Below are 16,067 nucleotides of genomic sequence, written 5' to 3'. Positions count from 1 at the left end.
CAACAAAATCTTGCAAACTTTGTACTTTCGTGGCGAGATTATTCAAACCTGCAGTTACACTCTGTAGATCCATTATAGACAGGTGAACATAGAGCCATTCAAAGATTAGAAGGAGAGAGAAAAAAAAAAAAAAAAAGACTGCAGCATAGACAGACTGGCAAGTGATCCAATTAAGAGCACACTAACTACTAGAGAAAAAAAAAAAAAAAAAAATTTTCAGCAGACTTCTTATTTCTCTCCTTTCTCAGCCAAGGATTTTAACCCTTTAGTGGGCCGGTCAAACTGTCATGATCTCCATGGCCAGAGAACTAGCATAAGCCTCAATAGGAACAAGCTCTTGGAAGATGTAACTATACTGACCATGAACTAAACCTACCGCATCATCTAGAAGTAGCCAGGTAGCATGTCCTACTTTTTATCCCTATATGCCCAGCGCCGGCCGGAGAACTAAATAATGCTAGCAGAGGGAAATATAAGACCTGACTCACCTCTAGAGAAATGCCCAAAAAGGAGACAGAGGCCCCCCACATATATTGGCGGTGATATGAGATGAAACAACAAACGCAGCAGGAAAATAGTTTTAGCAAATTTGAGGTCCGCTTTCTAGATAGCAGAAGACAGAAAGCATACTTTCATGGTCAGTAGAAAACCCTAACAAAACACATCCAGAAATTACTTTAGGACTCTGGCATTAACTCATAATACCAGAGTGGCAATTCCTGATCAACAAGAGCTTTCCAGACACAGTAACGAAACTGCAGCTGTGAACTGGAACCAAAATACAAAAACAAAACATGGACGAATGTCCAACTTATCTAGTAGATGTCTGGGAGCAGGAACAAGCACAGAGAGGCTTCTGATAACATTGTTGACCGGCAAGCATCTAACAGAGAAGCCAGGTTATATAGCGACACCCAGATCTAATCAGAACAGGTGAACAGGGAAGATGATGTCACAAGTTCAATTCCACCAGTAGCCACCGGGGGAGCCCAGAATCCAAATTCACAACACTTCAAAGAGACTTGGTTCCCTCTTAAAGGGAATATTCAGGTGTTGCACTTAAGTATAATGTTACTTTAAGAATGTTGAATAGTAATGAATAGTGTGTAGTTATTTAAGAAATAATAGGAAATGTTCGATGATGTTACTAGAGATTTGCACTTAGTAGATAGAATACCCGGCTGGGTAATGATAGTTATTTATAGTCGAGTTTAGTCATAAGTGTTATTTATAACCTTGAGTAAAAATGTAAATATGTTTCCGTTTGTAACGTTCAAGTGTCCTCACCTCCCATAAAGGGAAGCACTGTTAAATTTACTTGTTCATTGCATTTCAAAATTTTGTATGTCTTTTGCTAACATGTATTGTTGTTCTTCTTCCCAGTCCGGGAGTACTGGATTTAACCGGGGGGGAGTGCAGCACCCAAGAGTCCTGGTCGTTGCAGTGATGTCGCTCTGCCACTAAGGGGAGTGATGTTACGTCTGATTGCACTAAAGGAGTTCACCTGACCAGGTATCACAGTCACACATTACACTTCACACTCTGGCCACCAGGGGGAGCAAAGGGTTCTATGTAATAGGCCACTCCTCACACTCTGGTAAAACTGGGGGTTGGATAGGAAGTTAGGTAGAAGCTGACTGGGTTTTGCCCAGGCAACATCCTGTGAGAGCGGGAGTTCCTGGGAAGATTCAGGGGGGTCTCTGTCAGGGGTGGGATCCTGACAGTGGCCTAGCGAAAAGGACAGATCGTTACAAAGCCGCGCCTGCACCCGTTGCGGTGGCATCCTAAGAAAGGACACGAAGCGAGGTTCATTGTGGAGAAGTGAGAAACGAGATCACAGCACAAAGGAGAATAGAACCAGTAGGAGTCGTGCCCTAAGATCGTGGCAACATCCTACTGAGGCGCGTAGCCGGTGGCTGGAACGCCGAGGAAGTATTGGGCTCCAAGCATTACTTCAAACCAACGGCAGGACAGTTAACTTTAGGTTGGCTGTCTCACCTAATTCACCTAAGCAGACAACGGAGGCAATTGTGGGAGAGGGGCGTCTCTAGGGTCCCTATAAAATAACTCCAGGCCTACCCCGTCATACGGGTGCGTCCTAGCCATATCATCTGGGGGACGGAGAGAGAAAGAACATCAGAAACAGACACAACAGTTGTGAGGACTATCCCGTGGTGCTCAGCAGGGAGGTACTACAACACACAGGCGCTAGAAGGTAGGCACTGATTTCCACCTGCAAAGGGAACTCTGGATGTGCCTTCGGACCGGCCGGTCTCAGCCAGCCCTGTTAGCAGTGCTCTGGATTGCGGATCCCGAAGCCTTCAGTAAAGAGGTAAAGAGACTGCAACCCTGTGTCCTCGTTATTCATCGCACCTTGCACCACGCACCATCATCACACCTTTCATTGGACGCCCCTCAGCAGGGTCACAGACCGGGTCTAGCCACCGTGACAACCCCAGGACCGAGACAGAGAGGCCCGGTACCGAGTACCCCGCGGCCCTGGGTCTGGGGGCGCTCCAAAAGCCTACGTAAAAATGATCAACTGCTAACACAGCTGAGCTCTGTAGATGCACAGCATCTTAGTAACCGCCTGGGTGAGTTTTGCTCAATGTTAAGCCAGTATGTACAAGTTTGTCATGTAATTTCAGAACAACCACTTTCTTTAGTATAATGATCCACAGTATATATAAGTACTATACATTTCACCGTTTTGGTAGATTCTTCTGAAGTGTACTGGGAATTAGCTGTACTGTGATATCATGATCTTCTTACAGCCAGAAGCCTCACACATGAATTCAATGGCTTATAATGATTACTGCTCTCATACTCGGATTAGAAGGATTATTCCTATTAATATGTACCCTTCATTTCCAGTTCAGAATAAGCTGTCCTGTGTGTACATGAGATATAAAACTATTTGTGGCCATTATATAAGTTGTTTTCTACATTCTTCTGAAGTTTCTCTTCTACAGGCTCTACATGTCTTTTACAGTTGTCTTTGAGCTAGTGCATGAAGACTAGCTGCTATGATATCTCCCACACACTTCATATAGGTACATGAGTGTTTCCTGCATTCCAGACGTAATGTAGCACATGTTTAGAAGCAGCATGGAGGAAGTCGCATGGCAGCACTGAACAGTTCAGCTGTGTTTTCAACTCTCACTTGCTAGAATAAAGCTGCATCATCTGTCTGAGTCTGTCTCACTCTGCGGCTCTCCATGGACTTTCCGACATCAGGCGTAATAGTACGCCAATTTCGGACTCCCTCCCTTTGATGTGGGCTCCAACGTTGATCCCACATCTTTCCCGGGACATGTCAGCTGTTTTGAACAGCTGACATATGCCAGAATAGCTGCGGATGGAATCGCTATCCACCCACGGCTATTAATCCATTAAATGCTACTGTCAAATGCTGATAGCGGCATTTAACATTCATTTCCAGCAATCGCCTTGGAAATCCGCCCATCGGTGACCAGCGTCACGTGACCGGTTCGTTGGCATGACAACCAGAGGTCTCCTTGAGACCTCTGTGGTTGTCAGTGCTGGCTTGCTGTGAGCACCACCCGGAGGGCGGCGCTCATAGCAAATGAGTAATTCTACTATATAGAGGCGATCTGATCATCACCTCTATGTAGCAGAGCCAATCAGGTTGCGGCAGCTTCTAGCCTCCTTTGGAGACTATTGAAGCATGCCAAAAGTAAAAAAAAAAAAATTTTATAAAGCAAATAAAAAAAGATATAAAAGTTTAAATCACCCCCTTTCGCTCCATTCAAAATAAACCAATAAAGAAAATCAAACGTATACATATTTGACATCGCCGCAATCAGAATCACCCGATCTATTAATTAAAAAAAATATTAACCTGATCGCTAATCGGCGTAGCGAGAAAAAAGTCAAAACGCCAGAATTATGTTTTTTTGGTCACCATGACATTGCATTAAAATGCAATAATGGGTCAATAAAAGATAATATCTGCACCAAAATAGTATAATTAAAAACGTCATCTTGGCACGCAAAAAATAAGCCCTCACCCAACCCGAAATCATGAAAAATGGAGACGCTACATGTATCGGAATATGGCGCAATTTTTTTTTTAACAAGGTTTGGAATTTTTTTTCACCACTTAGATAAAAAAGTACCTAAACATTTTTGATGTCTATGAGCTCGTAATTACCTGGAGAATCATAATGGCAGGTCAGTTTTCGCATTTAGTGAACCTAGCAAAAAAACCAAACGCTCTATACAAATGTATGGCAAACTGGTTAATTGCCCTCTCTTAGTGGCTGCCGCCAGCATTTCTATTCCGAGAATAAAACTGGTGAGAAACTTTGGTGACATCACAGTTGTGTGTCACCAAAATTCCTTTAACTGCAGGAGTGTATAAGAAGTAGAGACAGGCTGATATGCAGGGTTGGCATTAGAGGAGGGGGAATGCAAACTGGGCAATTGCTCAGGGCCTTCAGTCTCTTAGGGGCCCCCAGTATTTCTATTCTGGGATTAAGACTGCTTAAGGACCTTTGGTGACATCTCAACAATGTGACCATGATTTCACCAAAAGCCCTTTAACTGCAGAAGTCTATAGGAATCGAAGAGGCGGCAGGCTGTTATGTACCATATGTCAAGTGTGTGAATATTTACATATGTATGTGTAGTGTGTGTGTGTATACATGTGTATGTGCAGAGTGTGTGCATGTACTGTATATACATGTTTATGTTTAGTGTGTGTGATGACATGATTATATTTGAATAAATGTTGAATTTTTTTGTTCAATAATAAATATGGATTGTTGATGTTCATGGAAAAAAAATAAGACATTCCCTGAAAATAAGCCCTAACCCACTTTTTGGAGCCAAAAATAATATAAGACCCTATCTTGTATTCAGAGAAACACGGTACTAGTTCAAGCAGAGAAGAATCAGACCCAATCCTATAATACTACCTTAAAGTGTACTCCATCAAATGATCAAGGGTTAAATTTGTAATCTCACTATAATCCTATGCATCTAGTTCCTACTGTAGTAGGTATAATCCCTCAATAGTTGGTACACTCCCCATTGACATACAACACTATAAAAGTTTATAGAAGTCATTGAGGGGATCCCATGCTCAAGACTCTCCTCTATGAGCCACAACTACTCTCTGGTGGAATTAATCAAGACATCTGTGGCCAAATAGACTCTAATGTGAGATGGACTGCCTGCCTGCCATGAGCAAACCCATTTGATGGACTGTACTTTTGATAACTAGTTCTAGTTGGGCTTGACACTTACAAAGGAATAGCCATAATTATCCAGTTGTCTGCAGTAGAGGAAAGAAGAATAGTTCATCGTGTCACAAAGTTAACGCGACCCTGCCTCCGAGGACCCCAGGACTGTAGAGTGCCGATTCAAATCTCATGTAGAGTCGCTCTGCCTGGTGCCCTCCACTTGCCTCCTCCACTCAGATCGGGGTTCCTTTCCTTCTCCTTCCAAGATGATCACTGCAGTTGCATGGGAAGTACAGTGGAAAGTCTAAACTATGCCTTCAAAGAAAGGCAACAGAGACGTGGTTCAGACTTATCAGTGCATCTCCATGCTGTCGTGGTGGCCATAATGGAAGCAGGTAGAAAGGAACGTCAATCTGAACAGGTGAGGCAAAGTGAGGGCAACAAATAGGGAATGAGAAATTTATAGTCCCTTTGAGTCCCAGGGTGGAGGGTCACTTTAAGCATTTACCAGCATGAGATCTCTTTTTTGTTTTGGCCTCTCACTTTGGCAAAGAGCGTAAACCTCCATCTTGAATGAAACCATTGAGCACAAGAAAGTAAGAATTAATTCTGAGTGAGAAGAGAAACAGTAATCAGGATGTGACTTATTTATGAGTTCAGTCAAAAATTGGAGTTACCCACAGATTTTTCCTTTAGTTTTCCGGTGTGTCCTATGGAAATGGCAACTGAAATGTTATTGGTTGTCCAGATCAAAAACTGTTTTACAAATGCATCTCTTTTTTTAATACACGTACTGAATAATTCAACTTTTTATTTAAAGGGACATATGCACTAGCAAACGATTTACAGCCTTGTAATACCTGTTAGTATGTTCGTGCCATAAACCCACCAGTTCAGCATTACTAGGGTATCTGTAAGGGCGTGAAGGTGCCTTTCCTTAGGAATCATTGCCAACTCCTACACATTATGTGACTGTATAGTAACATTTTTGCAATTTTTGATGTTGCTCTTTTTCATATTTTGATTTATGGGAAATGCTGTAGGAATCACAAACATTTATCAGTAAATGCAATCCGCTTTATTACTTTAAAATCTACTTGACTTCGAAAACAGACTTTTGCTCTTACGTGAGATCTATTCATCATATTTGTATTTGAGATCATCATAAGATCATATGAAGAAAAGATGAATGATCGGTCCTGTTTGTACATTTTATTATATTGCTGCAAAGGAAATAATGCCTGAAAACATTATATTAAGTGTGATAAATAAATTCTATCAATATGAGGCTGAAGATAAAAACATTATGTAGCATGTCCGATCTTCACTAGACTCCAACTTCTGATGTTCTATTAACTGTACTGTCTCCTTTCCACAATAAAACAGTGAAATATTGCAGATATCGTATAGAAAGTGGCTCTTTCCATCTACATTATGATTGATGCTGTGAACACATGCCATCACTTGCTGCTGATAATTTAGCTTTTCATGTTGCAGCACCCTATATGTAAAGCAACACAGAAGCGCTGCTCCCAGCAAGCAATGGGGAGCAGCAGTGTGCCATCACAGAGAGCAAGCAATGGGGAGCAGCAGTGTGCCATCACAATGAGCAAGCAATGGGAAACAGTATTGTGTCATCACAGTGAGCAAGCAATGGGGAGAAGCAGTGTGTCATCACAGTGAGCAAGCAATGGGGGGCAGCAGTGTGCCATCACAGTGAGCAAGCAATGGGAAACAGTATTGTGTCATCACAGAGAGCAAGCAATGGGGAGAAGCAGGTTGTCATCACAGTGAGCAAGCAATGGGGAGCAGCAGTGTGCCATCACAGTGAGCAAGCAATGGGAAACAGTATTGTGTCATCACAGAGAACAAGCAATGGGGAGCTGCAGTGTGCCATCACAGTGAGCAACCAATGGGGAGCTTCAGTGTGCCATCACAGTGAGCAACCAATGGGGAGCAGCATGTGCCATCACAGTGAGCAAGCAATGGGGAGCAACAGTGTGCCATCACAGTGAGCAACCAATGGAGAGCTGCATGTGCCATCACAGTGAGCAACCAATGGGGAGCTGCATGTGCCATCACAGTGAGCAAGCAATGGGGAGCAACAGTGTTCCATCATAGTGAGCAAGCAATGGGGAACTGCAGTGTGCCATCACAGTGAGCAAGCAATGGGGAGCAGCAGTGTGCCATCACAGTGAGCAAGCAATGGGGAGCAGCAGTGTCCATCACAGTGAGCAAGCAATGGGGAGCAGCAGTGTGCCATCATAGTGACAATCATGGGTGCCTGTGTGGAAAGCATCAACTATTCACATAAGTATCAGTTCTTAAAGCTTATAAGATTATAGAAACTCAAGATAATTTGCCCCTAATGAATTATTCGCTCCATAGTTCGTCCAAAATCGTGTATAAAATTCTGGAAGATTCAATACCTCTACAGATAAAGCCAACCCCACCTAGCTACCCCTATTTATTATTACTGGCTTTATTTGGAAAATGTGATCTAGAGCTGATTTAGTCAGGCCCTGGGATCTGTCCACGTCATTTCTGCACTGGGAACATTTTTAAGTATGTATCCGTATTGCCTTGCTTTGTCTCATTTGTCCTGTTTACACAGCAAGGAACCTATAAAAGGTCATCTATGTGAATGGGAGTGTGAACTACCAATTAAACCTACAAGAATGCTCCCATGGACAACAAGTCCTTAGAAAACACAAATTTCCTCAGAAAGGGAATCATGTTATGCGAAACGCGTGTAAAAGGGAGTATGTAGGTAAATATATGTCCATGTGTGTCATCTCATGAACTTAATGTCATCGGTTCTTCTGCCTCAGTTCTTTGCTCTTGGATTTGGGCATTAGCCATGTCATTTTGTACTTGGAGCAATGATTGTCGGGTAGATCCCTATTGTTCAGTGTGATTTGTGGGTCTGGGGCTATGAATGCGCTGCCGCTTTCTAGCACATGCACCTAATTGTTGTGTGATCTATGTCTCTGCAGTGACCGATTCATGTTCCCTATGCCGTATGCACCATATAGGGAGATACTATTTTGTATGCACTGTCACTTTATATAATTTTTTACCTACGGTATATTAGTTATGTTATGATTATTATTTAGTCAGTCACTTGTAACTTTGTATTTTCTTTAAAACCCCTTTTTGAATAACGAGTGTTTAATTCTAGGCTATGACATACTAATTTTGGATGGTTACTTTTTTTTTGGAATCCATTTGATATCACTGCTCTCTCTTTTTTCCACATGGGCACATGAGATGTATCTAACTACCCATACAAACTTGAAACTGACTTTCTGATTATTTTGGGACCAATTATTGATATATTTACCCTATGATCTTTTTCCTGTATGACCGCTCCTTTTTTACATGTTTTTATAATTGTTAATTGTTCCAATAAAAATGTGTGTTTTATAATGACTTGTTATCCGTGGGAGTATTCTTGCAGGTTTACCTGTTTACACAGCACTATGGAACCTTCTCTATTTAAGCAGAACGATTTACCAGGATTATTTATATAGCTCCCTTCCAAGCAAGAAAGTAAAAACAATTAAAGGGAATCTGTGACCAGATTTTTTCTACCTCATCTGACAGTGGCATAATGTAGAAAAATCGACCCCGATTCCAATGTTGTGCCACTTAGTTTACTGGGTGCAGCAGTTGTGGCACAATCAGAGTTTTTGGATGTAGAATGCAGCAGAGCTCAGAAAGCTAACTCCTCCCACACCAGGTTTTGCATGGTGCAGAGTTGGACTTTTCCCAAGGACAATAATAATGTCCTAATGATAAAACCTTCATTGTAAATAAACAAAAGTACACAGCCTAATAAGTGACACATCCTTGAATTCAGTATTTTAACCCTTACCTCATGCTGTCCTTAGATTACATAGCGAAAACTTGCTGACAGATTCCCTTTAAGTTTTTTTTCTTTCTCTGACATTTATTCTATATTTGTCAAGCAGCCCCATTCCGTTTTTTGCTTGACTCTTTCCCAATCTTCCATAAGATTGATGAATTTTTCATTTGACAGTGCCTCAGGTCAGGGAACCAACTACTGTATCCTCCCAGTGAGGAAAACCGCTGCCCAGGATTCAGTGCAACCTTAAACTCTTCAACTACCTCTCCATACCAGGATCAGGATGTCCAAACATCTATTATGCCCCATCCCGGGCTTCCATTACTCTGCACGTCTTAAAAAATGCAATATACTGAACACATTCTGAACATCAGATTTCTAGAAGAAGCCAATGTTTGCTTTGTATGCTGGACATAATGCCCAATACATAGGACCTGATGACTGGTATTTGTAAACCTAGAAGCAGCAATACCATCAAATCTGTTCTAGTCTTGGTGTATTATGTATCATTTTGTAACCATGAACTTTAAACCTCGGCATCTTCATGTATCATCTAAATTGCCCAATGCTAATAATATAATATTGTCCTCCCAGGTTTAGCCCTTGTTTCCTTGTTATGAATTTACTATGGTAATTCATATTAAAGGCAATTTACTGCTCCTTAATTCAGTCCAGTGTAACTCAATTGGGCAAATGACATTGGAACGATGTCAGACGCATGACCTGGGCAATCCTGCTCAGTGTCACTAGGAACTTTCACCATTAACCGATTATTCCCACACTCCGGGATCAAAAAAGACAAAACTGATGTCGCTGAGAGAATTTGTTCCTTTAATTTACTGTTGAATTATTATAGCTGCGAAGCAGATCTCCTACATCTGAATGTATAGCTCACAATTCAGCTAAAGAGAAATAATGGTGTCATGCACCTGCTACCAATAGTGACACACGTGGTAAAAATGGCAGAGCTGTGTATATATATATATATATATATATATATATATATATATATATATATATATATGTATGTATATATATATATATACACACACACACATCTACAGTTATGCTATTTTTATATTTTTTATATTTATATAAAGTAAAATATATATATATCCTTATTATTTTCATATTTTTATATACATGTATTATATACTATATGACTACTTTTATTTATTTTAAGGTAAAGTCTCTGTTAATTCTACTGCACAATATATGTATATATATATATATATATATATATATATATATATATATATATATATATAATTAAAAAAAATCACCAAAAAATATATATTTAATATACATAACTATATATAACTCTATATGTAACTATATATATATATATACTATGTTTTTTTTCTGCTCCAGTCCACATAGTGCTGGCCTCTAATAATCTCATTTTACGCAGCTGTCAGTTCCTACTTTCTCTGATGCATGACATTTTAATGAGCAGTATTTGGAGAAAACCAAATTATGAGAGCAGGCAGGAAAGCGGAGTTCTCCATGCGTCTATTGAGAGGTCAGTGGGAAGCATGCAGGCACCTGGCAGATGGCATGCTGTGGCGTGTTGTGGCATGCTGTGGCGTGTTGTGGCGTGTTGTGGCGTGCTGTGGCGTGTTGTGGCGTGCTGTGGCGTGTTGTGGCGTGTTGTGGCGTGCTGTGGCGTGTTGTGGCGTGTTGTGGCGTGCTGTGGCGTGTTGTGGCGTGTTGTGGCATGCTGGCTCCAGTCTCACCAGTCAGGCACAGTGGGATGACATTTACATTACTGGGTGTTAACAAGAAACATAAACATTATCTCTATTACTGGTAATGATGAGCCCAGTGAGCCCCATCAGGTTCTGTCCCATTCCATAGTCTATGTAATACTATGTACAATCCCAGTTCCATCATAGCCCTAAGCCCATCTGTGAGCTGTGTAGCCTTACTGCAGAAATAGATAAGAAAGCCATGAGCATGCTGAGACCTGTAGTTCCACTTGGGTCGGAGACTATCTAAACATAAAGATTGAGCCTGTCCCTGACATCAGTGTCCCTCAGTGCTGCTCTGACACTGTCTGCTGTCAGACCATCCTGAGACTTGTAGTGCCACAGCAGATGTGCATGGCTCATTAGCAGAAATATCACAAGGAAACTTTCCCCAGTTGTTACTCAATTTCTGTTCCCTTCAAAACCCAAAGTGTGAACTCTAAAGTTTGCTAGTCCTGTGTGGCACATGGTCAGAAACCCCTTCATCCAGAGTTCTGTGCCTACAAGTGTCCGCAAACTCCAGAGCCGCAGGTTACACGGCAGCAGGCACGGGCACGCTGAGACTTGTAGTTCCACAGACTGTGGTTTATATGGCAGGCAGAGCGCTCTGTACCTCTGTGACATGGAGGCGCTTGCTGCCGGGTGAGATCATTACCTTCACAGATGCTGGTCCAGGAGATGAAGACGATGAGAAGGAGCAGCCGGCAGGTGGGATGCCCCCCGGGACTGTGCTGGTGGCCCCTGCTCTGCGCTGGGTCTTCGCTGACTTTCTGCATAGCCGGCCGCCTCTTACAGGAGCTGGGGCTCAGCATGGCACAGATAGGACGCAGTGCTGACCAGGCTCCCACCAGCGGCTTCTCCCTGCGCTGCGCTACAACCTGCGCTTTTATAGTGTAGCCACGTGGAGGAGCGGATCGCGGTGCGTCATCATCAGCGCATCCCCTGCCCACACCGAGTGCATCACCGGGGGCAGCACCGCGGCGCACATGTGGCGCTATCCGCTCTGGGTGTCACTCCTGTCACTGCGCAGGCTGCAGGGATCAGCTGGGAGAAAACAGCAACAACTACATACAAACTAACAAAATGTGATCAGACGTGTCCTGGATATGTATAGTTATCACCAGGATGGATCACCCCGATGGATCACCAGGACGGATCACCAGGACTGATCACAGGATGGATCACCATGACTGATCACCATGCCCCCAGTGCAAAGATCTGATAGATCAATAACCAAAGAAGATCAATGATACCCGGACCTCCAGCCCGCTCTAGCCCCAGGCCTGAGCATTATGTGGACAGCTCCATGGTGCTGATCTAGTGCTGGTTCTCACTCATTGTGCGATTAGCAGCTCAATCCAATCTCTACTGACTTATTGCCTCACTAATGAGACCTTATTACTAGTTACTGTGCAAACTCCTCTCTGGGATTTACTAAAATCATTTTAATTTACAATTTATGTTTAAAGGTGAATTTTTCACATGAGGAAACATTTTTCTTGGTAAAGTGTCGCTACAATTCTTATTTTTAGATAAGTAGAGTACTTTAAGAGGGATTGTAACCTAGATATATAGAGAGAGATAGACGTGTATATATATATATATATATATATATATATATATATATATATATATATATATATATATATATATATATATATATATATAGTTTATGAAGATTTCAGAATAATGCAATAAATACACAGGACTCGGCTGGCCGGGCACAGCCAATTAGCGAAGCATGGTTCAAATCCCGCGCCAGTTCATGGCCGGACTGCGCCTGTCGCTGATTGTTCACGGCTGGCCGGGCGCAACCAATCAATGAAGCCAGGACCAGCTCCAGGTTTTTGAGGGCCCCGGACGAAAGAGTCTCACAGCCCACGTAGCATATAACACAGCCCACGTAGTATATAGCACAGCCACGTAGTATATAGCACAGGCACGTAGTATATAGCACAGGCACATAGTATATAGCATAGTCATGTAGTATATAGCACGGGCACGTAGTATATAGCACAGCTATGTAGTATATAACACAGCCACGTAGTATATAGCACAGCCACGTAGTATATAGCACAGCCACATAGTATATAGCACAGGGGCACATAGTATATAGCACAGCTATGTAGTATATAACACAGCCATGTAGTATATAGCACAGCCACGTAGTATATTGCAGAGCCACTTAGTATATAGCACAGCCCACGCAATATATAGCACAGACCATGTAGTATATATCACAACCCACGTAGAATATAGCACAGCCCACCCAGTATATAACACAGCCCACACAGTATATAGCAGCCCACGCAGTATATAACACAGCCCACGTAGTATATAACACAGCCTACATAGTATATAGCACAGGCACGTAGTATGTAGCACAGCCCACGTAGTATAGAGCACAGTCCACGCAGTATATAACACAGCCCACGCAGTATATAACACAGCCCACACAGTATATAACACAGCCCATGTACTATATAACATAGCCCATGTAGTATATAGCACAGGCACGTAGTATATAGCACAGCTATGTAGTATATAACACAGCCACTTAGTATATAGCACAGCCACGTAGTATATTGCAGGGCCACGTAGTATATAGCACAGCCCATGCAGTATATTACACAGCCCACATAGTATATAGCACAGCCCACGCAGTATGTAACACAGCCACGTAGTACATAGCACAGCCACGTAGTATATTGCACAGCCACGTAGTATATAACACAGCCCACGCAGTATATAACACAGCCCACACAGTATGTAACACAGCCCACGTAGTATATAACACAGCCCAAGTACTATATAGCTATGTGGGCACCATATCCCTGTTAAAAAAAGAATTAAAATAAAAAATAGTTATATACTCACCTTCCAGCGGCCCCTGGAACCAGCCCAGGCCTTTAGCGATGCTCCGTTCCCAGTAATGCCTTGCGGCAATAACCTGTGATGATGTAGCGGTCTCGTGAGACCGCTACGTAATCTGGGGTCGTTGCCGCAATGCATTCTTGGGACCGGAGCGTCGCGAGGAGTGGGAAAGGCTGCCGCGGACGCCAGAAGGTGAGAATATAATGTTTTTTGTTTTTTTTATTATTTTTAACATTATATGTTTTTACTATTGATGCTGCATAGGCAGCATCAATAGTAAAAAGTTGGTCATAATTACAGGGCTAATGGCAGCGTTAACGGACTGCTAAAATGCTATGTGGGCTATGGAGGGGAGTATGGAGGGGGCACTGACTGGAGGGGAGTATGGAGGGGACAATTCGCAACACTGGATTTCCGTGACAGACAAACAGACGGAAGTGGAAAACAGACAGACGGAAGTGAACCTTAGACGATTATATATATATATATATATATATATATATATATATATATATATATATATATATACACAATACAGAGCAAAAGTTTGGACACACCTTCTCATTTAAAGATTTTTCTGTATTTTCATGACTATGAAAATTGTAAATTCACGCTGAAGGCATCAAAACTATGAATTGACACATGTGGAATTATATACTTAACAAAAAAGTGTGAAACAACTGAAAATATGTCTTATATTCTAGGTTCTTCAAAGTAGCCACCTTTTGCTTTGATGACTGCTTTGCACACTCTTGGCATTCTCTTGATGAGCTTCAAAAGGTATTCACTGGAAATGGTCTTCCAAGAATCTTGAAGGAGTTCCCAGAGATGCTTAGCACTTGTTGGCCCTTTTGCCTTCACTCTGCGGTCCAGCTCACCCCAAACCATCTCGATTGGGTTCAGGTCTGGTGACTGTGGAGGCTAGGTCAACTGGCGTAGCACCGCATCACTCTCCTTCTTGGTCAAATAGCCTTTACACAACCTGGAGGTGTGTTTGGGGTCATTGTCCTGTTGAAAAATAAATGATGGTCCAACTAAACGCAAACCGGTTGGAATAGCATGCCGCTGCAAGATGCTGTGGTAGCCATGCTGGTTCAGTATGCCTTCAATTTTGAATAAATCCCCAACAGTGTCACCAGCAAAGCACCCCCACACCATCACACCTCCTCCTCCATGCTTCACGGTGGGAACCAGGCATGTAGAGTCCATCCGTTCACCTTTTCTGCGTCGCACAAAGACACGGTGGTTGGAACCAAAGATCTCAAATTTGGATTCATCAGACCAAAGCACAGATTTCCACTGGTCTAATGTCCATTCCTTGTGTTCTTTAGCCCAAACAAGTCGCTTCTGCTTGTTGCCTGTCCTTAGCAGTGGTTTCCTAGCAGCTATTTTACCATGAAGGCCTGCTGCACAAAGTCTCCTCATAACAGTTGTTGTAGAGATGTGTCTGCTGCTAGAACTCTGTGTGGCATTGACCTGCTCTCTAATCTGAGCTGCTGTTAACCTGCGATTTCTGAGGCTGGTGACTCCGATAAACATCCTCAGAAGCAGAGATGACTAGGGTTGAGCGAAACAGGTCGGCCATTTTCAGAAGTCGCCGACTTTTGGCAAAGTCAGGTTTCATGAAACCCGACCCGACCCCTGTGTGGGGTCGGCCATGAGGTCGGCGATCTTCTGAATCTGGTATCGGAATTCCGATACCGAGTTCCGATATGTTTGCGATATCGGGAATCAGTATCGGAATCCATATTTAAGTGTAAAATAAAGAATCAAAATAAAAAATATTGATATACTCACCCTCGGACGCGCCCTGGTACTAACCGGCAGCCTTCCTTCCTAAGAATGAGCGCGTGAATGACCTGCGGTGATGTCGCGGCTTGTGATTGGTCGCGTGAGCAGTCACATGGGTGGTCACGCGACCAATCACAAGCCGCGACGTCATCTAAGGCCCTACACGCGCTCATTCTTAGGAAGGAAGGCTGCCGGAAAGAAGCAGGGCGCGTCCGAGGGTGAGTATATACCTAATAGGAATATACTCACCCTTGGACGCGCCCTGCTTCTTTCCGGCAGCCTTCCTTCCTAAGAATGAGCGCGTGAAGGGCCTTAGATGATGTTGCGGCTTGTGATTGGTCGCGTGACCGCCCATGTGACCGCTCACGCGACCAATCACAAGCCGCGACGTCACCGCAGGTCATTCACGCGCTCATTCTTAGGAAGGAAGGCTGCCGGTTAGTACCAGGGCGCGTCCGAGGGTGAGTATATCAATATTTTTTATTTTGGTTCTTTATTTTACACATTAATATGGATCCCAGGGCCTGAAGGAGAGTTTCCTCTCCTTCAGACCCTGGGAACCATAGTATCCCATTGCAC

At 42.9% G+C, this 16,067-nt stretch overlaps 1 protein-coding gene across 5 annotated transcripts in view; it reads right to left on the bottom strand.

Moving 5' to 3' along the window:
• NMU (neuromedin U) overlaps positions 1 to 11,681 on the bottom strand; it is a 139,534-nt gene extending 127,853 nt beyond the window's left edge. For all 5 annotated transcript variants that reach the window (XM_077279735.1, XM_077279738.1, XM_077279736.1 and 2 more), the window contains exon 1: positions 11,479 to 11,681. In XM_077279735.1, the coding sequence (XP_077135850.1) occupies positions 11,479 to 11,635 (157 nt within the window). In that variant the 5' untranslated portion in view covers positions 11,636 to 11,681. The remainder of the gene's footprint in view (positions 1 to 11,478) is intronic.
• Between the last annotated feature and the right edge of the window lie 4,386 nt (positions 11,682 to 16,067).

The sequence above is a fragment of the Ranitomeya variabilis genome, chromosome 1, assembly GCF_051348905.1.
Source record: "Ranitomeya variabilis isolate aRanVar5 chromosome 1, aRanVar5.hap1, whole genome shotgun sequence".
In the NCBI taxonomy this organism is placed as follows: domain Eukaryota; kingdom Metazoa; phylum Chordata; class Amphibia; order Anura; family Dendrobatidae; genus Ranitomeya; species Ranitomeya variabilis.
The sequence above is the reverse complement of the archived record's forward strand: the minus strand, read 5'-3'. Positions and strand labels throughout refer to the sequence as shown.